Genomic DNA, 20,282 nt, shown 5'->3' with positions numbered 1-20,282 from the left:
AGTAGCTACCTCCCCCCACCTTACTTCCAACCGACTTCAATCATCAAACTACAACTGATTTGATATATCTAGTTATATTACAAACCCCATTATTATAAAAAGTCCCATTTTCTTTTCCAATGATTTCTCTTTTCATTTTAAAAACTATTGTTAATGTACACCTACCTTCTTATTTTTTTGCAGATGTAGAGGGTGTATTCATATCCACCGTTCACTTCTTTTTCCAAGGTTTTAATAGAAAAAAAAACTAATTTACAACTGATAGATTACATAGAAAAAAAACATAAATATGATGACAAAAATTCGACCTAAGCAAGTGTTGTAAAAAAGGAAGCATAGAATGTTTTTCAATTTTGCGATTAGCTAGGTTTGTCCATTATGATGATGATAACGCTCTGAGGTTTATATCTAATATTAAATAAAAAAAACGAGTTTTTTTAACTGAAAGTAAGGAGCGACAATTGCTGTTCCTTACTTCCAGGTGAAAAAGCTTTTTCACATTTATTTTTTAATTTTTTTTTTAAATAATGCTAGTAAATCCTGCTCTCCCTTCATGGAAGTTTTCTTCTCCCATGACAAATTCTCGAATGAAAGTTCCCCCAGCATATCCCCCTCTTCTCAACCCCTCCCCCCAACCAAAAAAATCCTCCTGAAAACGCCTGTATACTTCCCAATAACCATTACTATATGTAAGCACAGGTCAAAGTTTGTAACTTGTTGCCCCTCCCACGGGGACCGTGGGGGAGTAAGTCGTCCCCAAAGACATAGTTATAAGGTTTTTCGACTACGCTGAATAAAATGGCTATCTCAGAATTTTGATCCGTTGACTTTGGGAAAATAATTAGCGTGGGAGGGGGCCTAGGTGCCCTCCAATTTTTTTGGTCACTTAAAAAGGGCACTAAAACTTTTCATTTCCGTTAGAATGAGCCCTCTTGCAACATTCTAGGACAACTGGGTCGATACGATCACCCCTGGGGAAAAAAAAACAAAAAAAAAAACAAAAAAACAAATAAACACGCATCCGTGATCTGCCTTCTGGCAAAAAATGCAAAATTCCACATTTTTGTAGATAGGAGCTCGAAACTTCTACAATAGGGTTCTCTGATACGCTGAATCTGATGGTGTGATTTTCGTTAAGATTCTATGACTTTTAGGGGGTGTTTCCCCCTATTTGCTAAAAATAACGCAAATTGTCTCAGGCTCGTAACTTTTGATGGGTAAGACTAAACTTGATGAAACTTATATATTTAAAACCAGCATTAAAATGCGATTCTTTTGATATAGCTATTGGTATCAAAATTCCATTTTTTGGAGTTTTGGTTACTATTGAGCCGGGTCGCTCCTTACTACAGTTCGTTACCACGAACTGTTTGATGGACATATGGTGGGAAATGGGAAGTTACAAAGACGGTATATTTGCATGAATGCTAATCTGGAACATATTAGGTACTGTGGTGAATCACTATTTTGCGTTTTATTTTATTAATTAGCTTTTTGTATGATTTCTTTGATTGAATCATGAGTCTACGCACTACTTTGTGAAAAATGACTAGATTTAGGCAAAAATCACTAGTTTTGGAACAAAAATCATTGTAAATCACTTGCTTGAAGAAAGTCGCTAAGCAACATTAAAAATCACTAGAAATAGGGGAAAATCATCAGGGGTAGAACCCTGCATTAATCGAAAGATAAGAGCATACAATGAGGGTATTCACCCAGTTTACACCAATTGTGTAAACAGGACATAACTTGCGATTAGCATAGAGAAGATCAAATATATATTTTTAATTTTTACTATTGGAAAGCATCGTCAAATGTACGGACTTCGTTTCCGCTTGTTTTCGTTTTGTATCATGATTAAGGATGGTAATATTGTCCACAAACATTTTGTGCAAAGGTTTTTACCCAAACATTGTTTTAATAACCAAAAAAAAAATCATAAAATTCCTGGCTTTTAAGTATGAATTGAGCTAAGATAGAGCCAGGGGGCAAAAGATGCTTTCATTAATGTTGGAGGTACTTCAACAAATCATAATAATAATTTTTACAGATGCCCATAGCTGGTTGCTGAGCAATGAAGTAAATATACTCCCCTATCTCTTGCTCCCACTCGCCGGGCCAGAAGAGCTAAAAGACGAGGAATATGACGAACTGCCACCAGATCTGCAGTATTTAGGAAGTGAAAAGCAACGAGAGCCGGACCCAGATATCCGCAAAATGGTTTTGGAAGCTTTGTTACAGGTGTGTGCACACTTATCATTATAGTTCTATGGTTTATGGTTTTAGCAGACTGGTTTATGATTACTGTGCTATGACATGTGATATGTACGCACTGGATATTGTTGGTTTTCGTATTGGTTCCTAAATTATATATAAGGGAGTTTTATAACGGCCTGCTATAGTCTATCATTAATTACAATAGTTTCAATCTTCCATGGGTGTATGGTGTTAGCAGACTGGTTTATTATTACGGTGTCATGGTTTGTGGTGTGTAGCCACTGATTGTTACTGGTTTATGTATTGGTTCTTAAATTATATACCAGAAAGTTTTGGAACGATCTGCTATATTCTATCATTAATAACAATAGTTCAATATTCCAGAGGTTTATGGTGTGTGCAAACTGGCTTATGATTACGGTTTGAGGTGTTTACCCACTGGTTATTGTTGGTTTACGTATTTATTCTTAAATTATATACAAGAGAGTTTTAGAATGACCTGCTATAGTCTATCATTAGGTACAATAGTTTCGATCTTCCATAGGCTTATTGTGTGTGCAGACTGGTTTATGGTTACGGTGTTATGGTTTGTGGTGTGTACGCACTGTTTATTGTTGTTTTACGTATTGATTCTTAAATTATATACAAGAGAGTTTTAGAACAGCCTGCTATTGTCTATCATTAATTACAATATTTTCGATCTTCCATAAGTTTTTGTGTGTGCAGGCTGGTTTATGATTAGGTGTTATGGCTTGTGTTGTGTACGCAATGGTTATTGTTGGTTTACGTGTTGATTATTAAATTATATACAAGAGAGTTTTAGAACAACCTGCTATAGGCTATCATCAATTACAATAATTTGAATCTTCCATAGGTTTATGGTGTGTGCAGACTGATTTATCATTATGGTGTTATACATTTGTGAAAAAAATATCAACAACAAATAAACATGATCTTTCTTCCGGCAAAAATACAGAATTCCATATCTTTGCGGTCAGGAGCTTGAACTCTTTACAGTAGGGTTGTCTGATATGCTGTATCTGATGGTCGGGTTTTCATTAGGATTTGTCGATGTTTTAGGGGTTGTTTCCTCCCTTTTTGGAAAATCATGCATTTTTTTTATGCTCGTATCTTTTGATGAGCAAGATTAAACTTAGTGAATTTTATGCATTTGAAATCAGCATAAAAAGCCAATTTTATAATGTATTATAGGTTATATAGAGGGTAAAGTTCATTATAATTAGGGATTTCAGTATGAAGGTAGAAAAAAGTAACTAACTACGATTAATTAGAATTGGTTTCTAGAACACACTTAGGGCTCTAAAAAAAAAAAAAAAACTTACCGTTTTGGTTAGTGGTGTTATTTATGGGGGAAAGGTAGGGCATATAGGCCCCCTAGATTTTTCTCCTTTGTAGATTTAGAAAAATACTATCTGGGCAATTTTTATTGAAAAATTTTCATTTTTAGTATTTTCAATTTTGCCACCCTGCCTAGATTTGGATAATTCATATTGCCGCCCTCTAAATTACTTAAATTGACACCAACGGGTCTTGTAGTAGTTTTAATACCAATAAAATAGCGCCCGTGAAAATGCAGTCAGTCTGTAACAAGTAGTCTACCTTATTAAATGTGTAGGACAGACGGAACGTGCAGACGGAAAGATGTGAACGTGCGGAGCAATGACTGATAGCAGCTGCATTTATAAAAGACTTTTAATAGCGGAGAACAAGGAGGCAGCTGTTCCACAAAAATCTTTTTGGTCCATCATATTTACCCAGTTTAAGTTAAAATTATGTTTATTCACAAAAAATCAAATACAAATAATATCCAAAACACTCTTAGACTTGACTTGACTTTATTAAACAAGAAACTATATACATAAATCTTCTACAAAGGAGACAGGGAGGCAACTCGTTTTGTCTCCTTTAATAATAGAGAGAGAAGAAAGAAGAAGGAATTACACCTCAATAACTCACACGGAGTACATAAAAAAGAGAGAAAGAGAGAGAGCGAGAGAGAAGAAGCGGAAAAAAAAATCGACTCGTAGACACGGATGGGACTTGGCTAATTTATAAATAAATCACTTTACATTCAGTCCCTACTACTATAGGCAGAAAGAACTATCTCTTTCAATTTCTTTTTATATGTATAGAGTGACGTTGACTCACTTATTAAATCAAGTAGTTTATATTTATTGGCAATCTCAGGAAGCTGATATCTTAAACTTGGACTTGATCTCTCATTTTTAATAAAAGAAAAAAGAAACTTATTCCTTGCTCTTGATAAATGGCTATGTTTATTTTCAACCAAGAGTTTCATTTTATTGAAAAAATTATCCCTACGTTAGATTTCTGAAAACCATATGCCTATATTGAGGTGAAAAATTTGTTGTAAATGAAGAATATCAATAAATAAAAATGATGTTTTAGTTTCAGATAATTCTTTTGTCTTCCTAGGGTGTGTTAAAAAAAGGTTTGGCCTGTAGAGACCAAACAGTTGTCGTTTATTGTAATCATGTTTATTGTTAAGTGATCTTACTTTCTAAAAAAAAATCGTCAATTACCGGGGGTATTGCAGCAACTATATTGGATTTTCTATATAACACCTTCATTTTCATCAATTTGTACAATGGAACAAATAAATCAAAGAAATAACCATTGCTAGTAGATCAAGCGAATTGTGTGTAGTGGTTGAACTAATTAAATCATTCTACTGTAGCATACGCAGAAAAAAAAGATAAGAAGACTAATTCAGAAGAACAAGAAGAAGAACAAAAGCGAACCTTGGTACTCACCAGCAACCATTCTGTATCATAATTAGAATTTAGTTTTTTATATTTTGATATAAACGAGGACCCGTTCAAGTCTCTGCGGCAGATGGGATTGAACTCTGGGCTCCAGATTGCCACACCGAGATCAATTCCCTGTGCCACCACAGGGTTGGACATTTTGAATTATACTTCAAAGTTTAATTTGGGAATTTTTGAATAATTTTTTTTGCTGAAAATGGGCATTTATTCTCAAAAAATGGGCATCAGCTTAGTGTTTACAGTCTCCATAACGAGACATATCAAAGCATAAAGATTTGTATCATTAGCGTCTTTATTGTATGCTCTTTTGAAATATCGTTCTTGCTTTTCTGACAATATACCCCCGTAATGGTCCCATATGCCTCTAATAATGTAAATTTTTTCATCTCTTGATGCGTCGTATAACCTGAAGCTTGCGTAGACTCGAAGAATTTCAGTTTGTCATCCCATGGCATGGAATCTATATTGTCTGTCATTAAGTGCAGTATTTACTGAAGAATTATATAAAATGATGCAAACAATGGATAAAAATGAAAGGAAACATGGCTAATAAAAACATCCTGCATATTTTAAAGGACGAATTTCATTGTGTTTTCTTTTAGCTTTTTATTTATTCTCAGGTTATGTCTAAAACCATCATGAGGGGCGGGGGTGCATTTCAGAAAAGGATCCATGATATTTGGAAAGAGCATAAAATAATGAAGCTAAAGCGTCAATCTTGTTAAAACTGGTTTACCTTTTAATCGAATCAGCTGCGATGAAATCGAGGAGCAAAAAATGCACGGGCAATATATAAAATGAACTGGAGCTTGTTAACAATCCAGAACACACTCAAGAAGCGAAGTTAGATTAATCATGACGAATTATCAAACAGTTCGTGGTAACGAACTGTAGTAAGGAGCGACCCGGCTAAATAGCAACCAAAACTCTACAAAATGGGTTTTTGATATCAATAGCTACATCAAAAGAATCGCATTTTAATGTTGATTTTAAATATATAAGTTTAATCAAGTTTAGTCTTACCCATCAAAAGTTACGAGCCTGAGACAATTTGCCTTATTTTAAAAAATAGGGGGAAACAACCCCTAAAAGTCATAGAATCTTAACGAAAATCACACCATCAGATTCAGCGTATCAGAGAATCCTATTGTAGAAGTTTCAAGCTCCTATCTACAAAAATGTGGAATTTCGTATTTTTTGCCAGAAGACAAGTCACGGGTGCGTGTTTATTTGTTTGTTTTTTTTTTTTTTGTTTTTTTTTTTTTGTTTTTCCAGGGGTCATCGTATCGACCAAGTGGTCCTAGAATGTCGTAAGAGGGCTCATTCTAAAGGAAATGAAAAGTTCTAGTGCCCTTTTTAAGTGACCAAAAAAAATGGATGGCACCTAGGCCCCCTCCCACGCTCATTTTTTCTCCAAAGTTAACGGATCAAAATTTTGTGATAGCCATTTTGTTCCGCATAGTCAAAAACCAAAATAACTATGTCTTTGGGAATGACTTACTCTCCCACAGTCCCTGGGGGAGGGGCTGCAAGTTACAAACTTCGGCCAGTGTTTACATATAATAATGGTTACTGGGAAGGGTACAGCATTTTCAGGGGATTTTTTTTTGGTTTTGGGGGTGGGGTTGAGGGGAGGGAGCTATGTGGGAGGATCTTTCCTTGGAGAAATATGTCATGGGGGAACAGAAATTCAATGGAAAGGGCGCAGGATTTTCTAAAATTACTATAAAAAAAACAATGAAAAAATAAACATGGAGAAGTTTTTTCAATTGAAAGTAAGGCGTAGCATTGAAACTTAAAACGAACAGAGATTATTACGCATATGAGGGGTTCTAAAAATACTTTAGCATAAAGAGCGAGGTATTTAGGAGGAGATAAATACCTCACTCTTTATGCTATTGTATTTTTAGTAATTTCAACTATTTATTCTACGGCCTTTCGGATTCAGGGGTCATTCTTAAAGAATTGGGACAAAACTTACGATTTAGTGCAAAGAGCGAGGTATTAACGAGGGTACAAACTCCCTCATATACATAATAAAAATTTAAGAATATAAAAGTTTGTTACGTAAGCTAATTCTTAAGTTACGTAAATTTTTTACTAATAAAAACATTCGTTAAAAATAAAAATTTATAGTTGCCTTTTTATGTAGCCGAAAAATTGCAGGGCAACTAGGCTTTCCCCACCCCTTATTTCTCAAAATCGCCTGATCAAAACTAAGAGAAAGCCATTTAGCCAAAAAAAGAATTAATATGCAAATTTCATTTTAATAATTTATGTGTGGAGAGCCAAAATCAAACATGTATTAATTCAAAAACGTTCAGGAATTACATAAAAAAAACTAGTTTTTTTAACTGAAAGTAAGGAGCGACATTAAAACTTAAAACGAACAGAAATTACTCCGTATATGAAATGGGTTGTCCCCTCCGCAATCCCTTGCTCTTTACGCTAAAGTTTGACTCTTTGCCACAATTCTGTTTTTTAAAACAATTAAAAACTTTAGCATAAAGAGCAAGGGATTGCGGAGGGGACAACCAATTTCATATACGGAGTAATTTCTGTTCGTTTTAAGTTTTAATGTCGCTCCTTACTTTCAGTTAAAAAAACTAGTTTTTTATGTAATACCAGAATATGATGAAAATATAATACTTTAGTAACAACATCATGGAAACTACACCAAAGAATTGTGGAAAAGCAGGCCGTCCAGAACACATTATATTAAATACCAAACGTTACCATCGCTATATACTAAATGTCTAATTAAAATATAGCTGCATTGTAGTTTATTTCACGAATGAATAAGCTAATTATTACTGAATGCGAGGGAAAAATTGGTTTACTCAGATCTAACAAAGCAAACTTCTCGAGTGTGTTCTGGGTTGTTAACAAGTACCTATGGGCTATATATTTGGGTAAGGTTAGAAACGATAGGTTAGGTTATATTAGGTTAAGTTAGGTTAAAATCGAATTTACGACGAAAATTAATGCCATATTTAGATTCAGGATGCAATTCTGATGCTAGAGGTGAGTTTGTTTCCAAACTTATACCTTTGATTCAAACGAAGAACTGTCCCAGAAACCGTTCCAGGCCCTGCGGTAGTTAAGATCATTCTCTTGTCGCCATATTGTCAAGCTATGATTAATTTTATGTAAGTATTTTGAATTTGACTACTGCAACCTGGGCTCGACTTCGCTATTCCATGACGTGGAATATGACGGTAAGTTATAATATTTCGTTATCAGAAAATGATTAATATTTCGTAATTGTCTTACTTTCAACAGTTTCACGTATTACGCAGTCCAATTATGTACAGAGTATAATCCAGCTTATGTCCTCACAGATCAAAGCCTGAATTCATTTTTCATATGCGTCCATAGGATTCAGTATTTTGAATTTGACTACTGCAACCTGGACTTGACTTCGCTATTCCATGACGTGGAATAGAGTCCTTGGACTACAGTAGCCGGGTCACTCTTCCGGAACTCAAACCCGGGGAAAATGAACAGTAACTACACTTTTAAAGCGGGTGATGGAAAGAGATAAAATTCATTGCCATTTACAGCAATGAACTCGAATCCTCCCATATAGAAAGAGAATTTCATTAACCTTGTAGTATAGTCTTGCATTTTTGTTTTTAATAAAGGTTCGTTTGAACATAAGGAAACAACGAAAGATTATTTCGAAAAGGTAAATTTATTTTCGGAAAGTGCATACTCTACTCTATTTTTCAACATAGTTGCCAATTTTTTTTAAAGACATATCATACCTCTCAACTAATTTGTAAGTAGTCTTCAGAAAAACTTGCCGCCGGCTCAAATAACCAAGAGTTCACTGCTGTTTTTATGTCGTCGTCATCTTTTTAACGGATGCTACTTAGGTGGCAACCGGTTGAACTGGAGACGAAACATGGGTTTCCTATATCACGACCAAATCGAGGCAACAGAACATGGAATGGAAACACACACAATTCCCAAAAAATTTGAAGGCCGAACATCCTCTCTCCCAGCGTAAAATCATGGCGTGGGTGTTTGGGAACATGCATGGTGTTTTTTGTCGACTTCATGCAACGGAGGAACCACTATCAATACAGAAGCATGCTACCTAAGCCTCAGGAAGCTCCGCAGAGAAATTAAAAAAAAAAAAAAAAAAAAAAAAAAAAAAAAAAAAAAAAAAAAAAAAAAACATGCTGACATAGGAAATTGTCCTTCTTCAAACCTAACACTGCTGGTCAGACCCGTAATTTGTTGGACAGTTTTGGCAGGAAAGTTTTAGATCACGCGCAATTCAGACAGTCCTGATCTTGAGCTGAGTGATTACCATCCGTTTCTCCACCTCAAGCAATACTTCAGTGGCAAACGTTACAATGGTGATGATGAAGTAAAAACGGAAGTGAATTCCTTGTTAGCGGAACAGGCGGCAAGTTTTTATACAGAGAATACTTTAAAATTAGTTGAGAGATATTGTTGTTTTTGCTTTTTGTGGGTAATAACTTTATATTATTATTATTATTATATTATGGTAACTTATAGCGTGATCTTTTTTTTCTAGATTAATGAATTTCTGGTTGTTTTTTTTTCTGGAAACACAGGAGCAAATTTAGCTATGTCGCTCTAAGAAAAAAAAAGTGTACAAATGATGGCTTAATCATACTATTTGCAGAAGCAAAGATTAGTTTGTATTTTTTTTAATTTTGATTTTAGTTATGCGCAACTAAAGATGGACGACAATTTTTGCGAGATAATGGAACTTATTATATCCTTAGAGAATTACACAAGTGGGAAAAGGACCCTAACTGTATTATTGCCTGTGAAAATCTCGTGGATATTCTAATCAAGTGAGAATTTGCTTTTTATCTTTTTCTCTTTTTTGATATCTTTTTAACCAATAATTAAAAAACTATATATACATATATATATATATATATATATATATATATATATATATATATATATATATATATATATATATATATATATATATATATATATATATATATATATATATATAAATAAGTTGTCTGTCTGTGTGTCTGTCTGTGGATCAGGTGACGTCATGTTTCTGTGTCGACTGACGTCATGAAGTTAGTTGTCGTCATTTTTGCTATGACGGTGACGTCATTAAAGATATTTAAGACATATATGTTCACGTAGAAATCTATTAATGTTTAAGTTTAAAATGACTGATGAACTTACAATGGCAAAAGCCGATGAAGATGCTCAAAGAGTCTATGCCAAAAAACTTGCTGCTGATAGAGAAAGTCAGAAAAGAAAGCGTGCCGAGGAATCAAAAGAACAGCAAGGAAACAGGCTTGAGGCTAAAGAACGCAAAACCGCGCAGTTAGGTGAAGATCCACCTGGACAGCGAGAGTCAAAACATATCAAAACTGAAAATGATAGCGATGATGATTGGGTTTGGGATTTTGACTTGGATAAGGTCATCAATGCCTACCAGATTTTAGTTAAAAAACAAAGGTTCGGCGATATGTATTTCATAGTGAAGCTGAAAAATAAAGAAGAAAAAGAAAACTGAAAAAAGAAAAAATGTAAAAAACTAAAAAATACTAAAAAGAAAAAAAACACTCAAAGAGAAATTACAGACCGGGACACAAATGACGACCGGGACAGAGGGAATATAAATAACGACCGGGACACTCAAAGAGAAATTACAGACTGGGATACCGGGACACAAATGACGATCGGGACACAGGGAATATAAATGACGACCAGGACACAGGTATTTAAGAATATCGTTCAAAGACAAATTTTTAATTGTAAGAAGACCGTTGAAAGAGAAATTTCTAATTGTAAAATGACTGAAGAACCTACAATGGCAACACCCGAGGAAGCTGCTCAAAACGAATGTATTCAAGCCGAAGTAGCTGAGTTGGTAAAGCGTTATGTTTCAGGTTCCAGGTCCGAGAGGCTCCAGGTTTGAACCTTGGCTTTAGCATTAATACAAAAGAAGAAAAAAAATAAAAAAGGTAAAAACTACAAAAAAACTAAAAAGAAAATATATATATATCTACTAGCTGTTGGGGTGGCGCTTCGCGCCACCCCAACACCTAGTTGGTGGGGCGCTTCGCGACCCCCCCAAGCCCCCCCGCGCGCGTAAGTCGTTACGCGCCATATTAGTTACGCGCCATTGTAGTTGTGTCCCTGTGTCCCACCTGTGAATATAGATAGATTTATATATGTGTTTCAAACTACGTAAAAATTGCGAATATACAACATTCTTGGCTTTCCCATTGTCTGTCCATATACAAAGCCGTATGTACTAATAATGACGTCATATGCAAACGCTCTTTTTACAAACAAACAAACATGCATACACACAACTCGTTTTTATATAGATAGATAGATAGATAGATACAATACAAATTAACTACGTAAAACTTGTGAATATACAACAGTCTTCGCTGTCCCATTGTCTGTGCGTATAAATAAATTGTCAGGTTTACCGACCCTCAAAGATGCAACATACAATTGTACATTGGTAAAGCAATCTGTATTAAGATCTATACCGCATTTTTCTAGTGATTGCCCTTGAGCTTTGTTGATGGTGGTTGCAAATGCTAATCGAATTGGGAATTGCAATCTTTTAAATTGAAAAAGCAGATCCGTTGGAATCATGGGAATGCGAGGAATAAGAACAGCCTCACCCTCATAAGGCCCTGTCAAGATTGTGGCCTCTATTAGGTTTTCCAATGTTTTTTTTACGGCAAGTCGCGTGCCATTGCAAAGCTTTGGTGGGTTGATATTTCTTAAAAGTATTATTGGTACGCCTATTTTTAGTTGTAGCACGTGTGGTGGAAACCCTGAAGGATCTATGGAATTTAAAAATTCAGATGGATAATTAACCGCTTCATTTGGTTCCAAAATACAAATTAACTGCGTAAAACTTGCGAATATACAACATTCTTCGCTGTCCAATTGTCGCTGCATATAAATAGATTGTCAGGTTTACCGACCCTCGAACATGCAACGTACAATTGTCCATGGGAAAAACAATCAGTATTAAGATCTATACCACATTTTTCTAATGATTGACCTTGAGCTTTGTTAATGGTGATTGCAAATGCTAATCGAATTGGGAATTGCAATCTTTTAAATTGAAAAGGCAGATCCGTTGGAATCATGGGAATGCGAGGAATAAGAACAGCCTCACCCACAAAAGGCCCTGTCAAGATTGTGGCCTCTATTAGGTTTTCCATTGTTTTTTTTACGGCAAGTCGAGTGCCATTGCAAAGCTTTGGTGGGTTTATATTTCTTAAAAGTATTATTGGTACGCCTATTTTTAGTTGTAGCACGTGTGGTGGAAACCCTGAAAGATCTATGGAATTTAAAAATTCAGATGGATAATTAACCGCTTCATTTGGTTCCAAAACTGTGTCGACTGACTTGTAAAGGACTGCCTGGTCTCGAATCTTGGTCAAAACAATATTGTTGATTTGGTGGACGTCTATATTTTTGGGTGCGAGAATCGCTCTTTCACTTAGCCATTTATTATTTTTATAATTTTTTAGAATATTCGGAAATACTTTTTCAATCAATTCATTTTTGGACGTCACTAAATTACAGAAATCAGCAGGTAGTTGTATACGTCCTGAAATTGAGTCTACTGGGAGCTTTCCGTTTCCCATTGCCAGCAATTGATCTGAAAATGTTTGACCAGAGTCATCGTTTTGCAATCGGACACGCATATTTGTAGTTAATTTTAATGTTTTTACGTGTGCCCATAAATTAGAATTTTTCAGGCAAGCATTCATTTCGTCTGCAGGAGTTGATCTAGGTATTATAGGTAATGTTTGCCTGAAATCTCCCGCAAGCAATATTAATGTGCTGCCAAAGGGTTTCGACTTCCCTCGCAAATCTTTCAAGCATTGATCCAGAGCCTCGAGCGATTTTTTGTGTGCCATTGTGCACTCATCCCAAATAATAAGTTTGCATTGCTGCAATACTTTACCCATCCCAGATGATTTGGAAATATTGCACGTGGGAGTTTCTGTAGAATGCAAGTTCAGAGGCAATTTCAAAGCGGAATGAGCAGTTCTTCCACCAGGCAGCAATGTTGCGGCTATTCAGGACGACGCAATTGCCAACGCTATATCATTTTTTGATCGAATTGATGCCAGAATCAGTTTTATCACAAACGTTTTACCAGTACCTCCTGGCACAGTCAACAACAGAAACATGACGTCACCTGATCCACAGACAGACAGACAACTTATTTTTATATATATAGATATATATAAAAATAAGTTGTCTGTCTGTCTGTCTGTCTGTGGATCAGGTGACGTCATGTTTCTGTGTTGACTGACGTCATGAAATTAGTTGTCGTCATTTTTGCTTTGACGGTGACGTCATTCAAGATATTTAAGACATATGTTCACGTAGAAATCTATTAATGTTTAAGTTTACAATGACTGATGAACTTACAATGGCAAAAGCCGATGAAGATGCTCAAAGAGTCTATGCCAAAAAACTTGCTGCTGATAGAGAAAGTCAGAAAAGAAAGCGTGCCGAGGAATCAAAAGAACAGCAAGGAAATGAATGCTTGCCTGAAAAATTCTAATTTATGGGCACACCTAAAAATATTAAAATTAACTACAAATATGCGTGTCCGATTGCAAAACGATGACTCTGGTCAAACATTTCAGATCAATTGCTGGCAATTGGAAACGGAAAGCTCCCAGTAGACTCAATTTCAGGACGTATACAACTACCTGCTGATTTCTGTAATTTAGTGACGTCCAAAAATGAATTGATTGAAAAAGTATTTCCGAATATTCTAATAAATTATAAAAATAATAAATGGCTAAGTGAAAGAGCGATTCTCGCACCCAAAAATATAGACGTCCACGAAATCAACAATATTGTTTCGACCAAGATTCGAGACCAGGCAGTCCTTTACAAGTCAGTCGACACAGTTTTGGAACCAAATGAAGCGGTTAATTATCCATCTGAATTTTTAAATTCCATAGATCTTTCAGAGTTTCCACCACACGTGCTACAACTAAAAATAGGCGTACCAATAATACTTTTAAGAAATATCAACCCACCAAAGCTTTGCAATGGCACGCGACTTGCCGTAAAAAAAAACAATGGAAAACCTAATAGAGGCCACAATCTTGACAGGGCCTTTTGAGGGTGAGGCTGTTCTTATTCCTCGCATTCCCATGATTCCAACGGATCTGCCTTTTCAATTTAAAAGATTGCAATTCCCAATTCGATTAGCATTTGAAATCACCATTAACAAAGCTCAAGGTCAATCATTAGAAAAATGTGGTATAGATCTTAATACTGATTGTTTTTGCCATGGACAATTGTACGTTGCATGTTCGAGGGTCGGTAAACCTGACAATCTATTTATATGCAGCGACAATTGGACAGCGAAGAATGTTGTATATTCGCAAGTTTTACGCAGTTAATTTGTATTGTATCTATCTATCTATCTATATAAAAAAGCGAAGAATGTTGTATATTCGCAAGTTTTACGCAGTTAATTTGTATTGTATCTATCTATCTATCTATCTATCTATATAAAAACGAGTTGTGTGTATGCATGTTTGTTTGTTTGTAAAAAGAGCGTTTGCATATGACGTCATTATTAGTACATACGGCTTTGTATATGCACAGACGATGGGAAAGCCAAGAATGTTGTATATTCGCAAGACTCTGGTCAAACATTTTCAGATCAATTGCTGGCAATTGGAAACAGAAAGCTCCCAGTAGACTCAATTTCAGGACGTATACAACTACCTGCTGATTTCTGTAATTTAGTGACGTCCAAAAATGAATTGATTGAAAAAGTATTTCCGAATATTCTAAAAAATTATAAAAATAATAAATGGCTAAGTGAAAGAGTGATTCTCGCACCCAAAAATATAGACGTCCACGAAATCAACAATATTGTTTTGACCAAGATTCGAGACCAGGCAGTCCTTTACAAGTCAGTCGACACAGTTTTGGAACCAAATGTAGCGGTTAATTATCCATCTGAATTTTTAAATTCCATAGATCCTTCAGGGTTTCCACCACACGTGCTACAACTAAAAATAGGCGTACCAATAATACTTTTAAGAAATATCAACCCACCAAAGCTTTGCAATGGCACGCGACTTGCCGTAAAAAAAACAATGGAAAACCTAATAGAGGCCACAATCTTGTCAGGGCCTTTTGAGGGTGAGGCTGTTCTTATTCCTCGCATTCCCATGATTCCAACGGATCTGCCTTTTCAATTTAAAAGATTGCAATTCCCAATTCGATTAGCATTTGCAATCACCATTAACAAAGCTCAAGGTCAATCATTAGAAAAATGTGGTATAGATCTTAATACTGATTGTTTTTCCCATGGACAATTGTACGTTGCATGTTCGAGGGTCGGTAAACCTGACAATCTATTTATATGCAGCGACAATTGGACAGCGAAGAATGTTGTATATTCGCAAGTTTTACGCAGTTAATTTGTATTGTATCTATCTATCTATCTATCTATATAAAAACGAGTTGTGTGTATGCATGTTTGTTTGTTTGTAAAAAGAGCGTTTGCATATGACGTCATTATTAGTACATACGGCTTTGTATATCCACAGACAATGGGAAAGCCAAGAATGTTGTATATTCGCAATTTTTACGTAGTTTGAAACACATATATAAATCTATCTATATTCACAGGTGGGACACAGGGACACAACTACAATGGCGCGTAACGACTTACGCGCGCGTGGGGGCTTGGGGGGGCGCGAAGCGCCCCACCAACTAGGTGTTGGGGTGGCGCGAAGCGCCACCCCAACAGCTAGTATATTTATATATCTATCTATCTATATATATAAAAATAAGTTGTCTGTCTGTGGATCTGTCAGGTGACGTCATGTTTCTGTGTCGACTGACGTCATATTTTCGACTGACGAAATTACAGACCGGGACATCGGGACACAAATGACGACCGGGACACCGGCACATAGGGAATATAAATGACGACCGGGACACAAGGAATGTTCGATTAGCAATCACCATCAACAAAGCACCGGGATACAAATGACGACTGGGACACAGGGAGTATAAATGACGACCAGGACATAAGTAAAAAAAATTAAAAACTAAAAAAAGGTAAAAACTACAAAAAAATAAAAAGAAAAAAAAACTAAAAATTAATAAAAAACTAAAAAAGCTAAAAAGCTAAAAAAAAACTAAAAAAGAAAATAAAATGAAAAAGAAAAAAAATGAAAAATAAAGGAGAAAAACAAAACTAAAAAAAGAAAAAAAAACTAAAAAAAGGTAAAAAACTAAAACCTAAAAAAAGACAAATTCAAAAACGAATGTATATACAGACCGGGACACAAATGACGACCGGGACACCGGGACATGACGACCGGGACACAGGGACACAACTACAACAGGGACGCCGGGGGGCTCAGGGGGATATATAAATGACGATGGCGACACAGGGAATCGTCGATTAGCAATCACCATCAACAAAGCTCAAGGGCAATCATTAGAATCTTGAGGTATAGATCTGAATACGGATTGTTTTCCGATGGACCATTATATGTTGCATGTTCAAGAGTCGTTAAACCTGACATTCTATTTATATGCACAGACAATGGGACAGCAAAGAATGTTGTACATTCGCAAGTTTTACGTAGTTAAAAACATATATATATATATATATATATATATATATATATATATATATATATATATATATATATATATATATATATATATATATATATATATATATATATATATCTATATTCACAGGTGGGACATAGGGACACAACTACAATGGCGCGTAACTAATATGGCGCGTAACGACTTACGCGCGCGGGGGGGGCTTGGGGGGTGCGCGAAGCGCCCCCACCAACTAGGTGTTGGGGTGGCGCGAAGCGCCACCCTAACAGCTAGTATATATATATATACGTATATATCTATATATATATATATATAAAAATAAGTTGTCTGTGTGTCTGTCGAGTGACGTCATGTTTGTGTGTCGACTGACGTCATGTTTGTCGACTGACGAAATTACAGACCGGGACATCGGGACACAAATGACGACCGGGACACCGGGACATCTATCTATATATATAAAAATAAGTTGTCTGTGTGTCGAGTGACGTCATGTTTGTGTGTCGACTGACGTCATGTTTGTCGACTGACGAAATTACAGACCGGGACATCGGGACACAAATGACGACCGGGACACCGGGACATAGGGAATATAAATGACGACCGGGACACTCAAAGAGAAAGCGACCGGGACACAAGGAATGTTCGATTAGCAATCACCATCAACAAAGCACCGGGACACAAATGACGACCGGGACACAGGGAATATAAATGACGACCAGGACACTCAAAGAGAAATTACAGACCGGGACACCGGAACACAAATGACGACCGGGACAAAAATGACGACCGGGACACAGGGAATAATAATTTCGACCGCGACACTCAAAGAGAAATTACAGACTGGGACACCGGGACACAAATGACGACCGGGACACAGGGAAACAACTACAACGGGGACGCCGGGGGGCACAGGGGGATATATAAATGACGACGGGGACACAGGGAATGTTCGATTAGCAATTACCATCAACAAAGCTCAAGGGCAATTATTAGAATGATGAGGTATAGATCTGAATACAGATTGTTTTTCCCATGGACAATTATATGTTGCATGTTCAAGAGTCGGTAAACCTGACAGTCTATTTATATGCACAGACAATGGGACAGCCAAGAATGTTGTATATTCGCAAGTTTTACGTAGTTAAAAATATATATATATCTATCTATATTCACAGGTGGGACACAGGGACACAACTACAATGGCGAGTAACTAATATGGCGCGTAACGACTTACGCGGGCGGGGGGAGGGGGTCTGGTGGCGCTTCGCGCCACCCCAACAGCTAGTCTATATATATAAAAATAAGTCTATATATATAAAAATGGATTTTTTATATATATAAAAAATCCAACGGCCAAATTCACGGATTGCAGAGTCAGTTATTGGTCTAGTAGTGATCCGTGATGTCTTGCATTTTCTCGCAGAACTCTTGGCTTTGAGAAACAGGGCTTAGTGATCAGACAAGCCAACTGGTCCAAGTGACGTCGGGGGATGGTATAGGTCCTCAGTGTTTGTAAAGATCAGATCAAGGGTACTGCCAGATGAGTGAGTGGGAATATTCACAATCTGATTAACAGAAAGATTGGAGGCTAGACAAGCTTTCTTTGTCTGGTTAAAATCACCAGCAATTATAAAAGCAGGACTGCTATATCGGCTTCTAAGTGTATCAACCGTTGTTTGGAGGTGGAAAACTAGGTCACACCTGTTTTGTGCGCTTTCAGGGTAATACAGGGTAATATCAGACAACTCATTCACAGATTCTGAAAGGTGATATGGGCCTGTTTTCTTTAAAGCTACGTAGGTATATTTTAATGCTTAGATTCTGGTTGAAGTTAACTAAGAGTAATGAAGATAGACTAGTAAGAGTGGCATATGAAGAGATGTTGAAATGTGGTTTAAAAACCTCGTGGCCATCCCAAATTAAATCATTACTAGAAAAAGTAGGAATGCCTTATTTATGGAATAATGGTCTTTGCTCTAGTGATGTACCAATAAATTTAGAAAGCCAGGTACGATTTATATTAGCGAGTCAGGAAATTCAGCATTGGCAAGGGCTGGTTTTAGATTCTACAACCCTACAACATTATAATCAGGCAAAACCTAGTTTTGGAGAGGAAGTTTATTTTAAATTTAATTTACCGGCTATGATTCTACGTCGTTGGATTCAGCTTAGGGCGAATTGTCTTCCAATCCAGAACAGGCAAAAAACGTTCGACAAAAATAAAATGATAGTTGGTCCTGATAGGCGGTATGCTTGTCCCCTTTGTAAAGATGATGATGAAGACTTGGATCATTTTCTCCGGAAATGCCCGGTGCTCTTGGATTTACGGGAAATTTATTTGCATGGATTAACTTGATGCTTCCGGGTATTCTACAAAATAGTAGCCCAACCACAATATTTCGAGTGGGAGTATATATAGATAAATCCTTAATAAGAAGAAAAAGTTTTATATGACTAATTTCTTTTGTAGTTAGATTAGGCACTTTTTGCGTTGAATTCAGTTTTTTGTGCGTGTTCGTACTGTTGTTAATTTCCTTGCTTGTTCGTTATTTATTTATATTTTTATGTGTATATGGCCCATGGGTTTTTGAAATACTCCTATCTATCTATCTATCTATAGAGATAATGTTATTACGCATGAAAAACGACGAGACAAGCCCACGATTTTGCACAGTACCCATATAACCTCATGATGTCATAATATATGCTTATATGGTGCACTAGCATATCACATGAGGTCACTTGTAGAAACCAAAATTAAGGTTCTTAACGAATTTTCTTTGACTTCTGACCTATCTAGATCGTTGTGTATACGAAAATATCCCAAGATATCAGTTTTCCCAAAAAAAATATGAAGCCTTTTTCGAGAAAAAAATAAATAAATATTAATTAATGATCCCAGTAGCACATCTATAAATGAAAGCACTAACATGCCATTTACATAGCTTTTTTGATTTTCCTGGGATCCGGACTCATTTATTTAACGTAACTGAACCATTTCCATCGGGTATTAGTCGGGATCTACCGATGGAGAGACACGAATAGGTATTATTATCGTTGGATATTATTAGGGGGACAGAATCCCCCTCCAAGTGTATACATCTTTTGCGTAGGTCCATTGGTTTCAATTCATGAAATTGGGGGGGGGGGGGAGGATTCATTTTTCAAAATCTAGGAAGAGGGATTTTTTCATTGAAAATACCAAAGACAGGTATGTTTGATGAAAATATGACAGAGGTCCTTTTTCATAATCTTTGAAGGGAAGGAGATAAATTCCATCCCCTTCCCACTACGCCCCACCAATCGGCGCTACTGGTAGATTCAATTTTGAACAAAAAAAAATAACCTAACCAGCACCAGCTGTTGCTTGGTGCTGCTTGGAATACACTTTCAGCTGTTGCTTGGGGCTGCTTGGAATACATTTTCAGCTGTTGCTTGGGGCTGCTTGGAACACACTTTCAGCTGTTGCTTGGAGCTGCTTGGAATACACTTTCAGCTGTTGCTTGGGGCTGCTTGGAATACACTTTCAGCTGTTGCTTGGTGCTGCTTGGAATACACTTTCAGCTGTTGCTTGGTGCTGCTTGGAATACACTTTTAGCGGTTGCTTGGGGCTGCTTGGAA

At 36.4% G+C, this 20,282-nt stretch overlaps 1 protein-coding gene across 1 annotated transcript in view; it reads left to right on the top strand.

Moving 5' to 3' along the window:
- The window catches only part of LOC136025851 (protein HGH1 homolog), a 62,154-nt gene that overhangs the window by 31,276 nt on the left and 10,596 nt on the right, over positions 1–20,282 (top strand). Inside the window, exons 4-5 of the mRNA XM_065701875.1 lie at positions 2,051–2,241; positions 9,729–9,862. Of these exons, the coding sequence (XP_065557947.1) occupies positions 2,051–2,241; positions 9,729–9,862 (325 nt within the window). The remainder of the gene's footprint in view (positions 1–2,050; positions 2,242–9,728; positions 9,863–20,282) is intronic.

This window comes from Artemia franciscana, chromosome 4 (genome assembly GCF_032884065.1).
Source record: "Artemia franciscana chromosome 4, ASM3288406v1, whole genome shotgun sequence".
Lineage (NCBI taxonomy): Eukaryota > Metazoa > Arthropoda > Branchiopoda > Anostraca > Artemiidae > Artemia > Artemia franciscana.
Note: the sequence above shows the minus strand (reverse complement) of the source record. Positions and strands in the feature narration are given on the sequence as shown.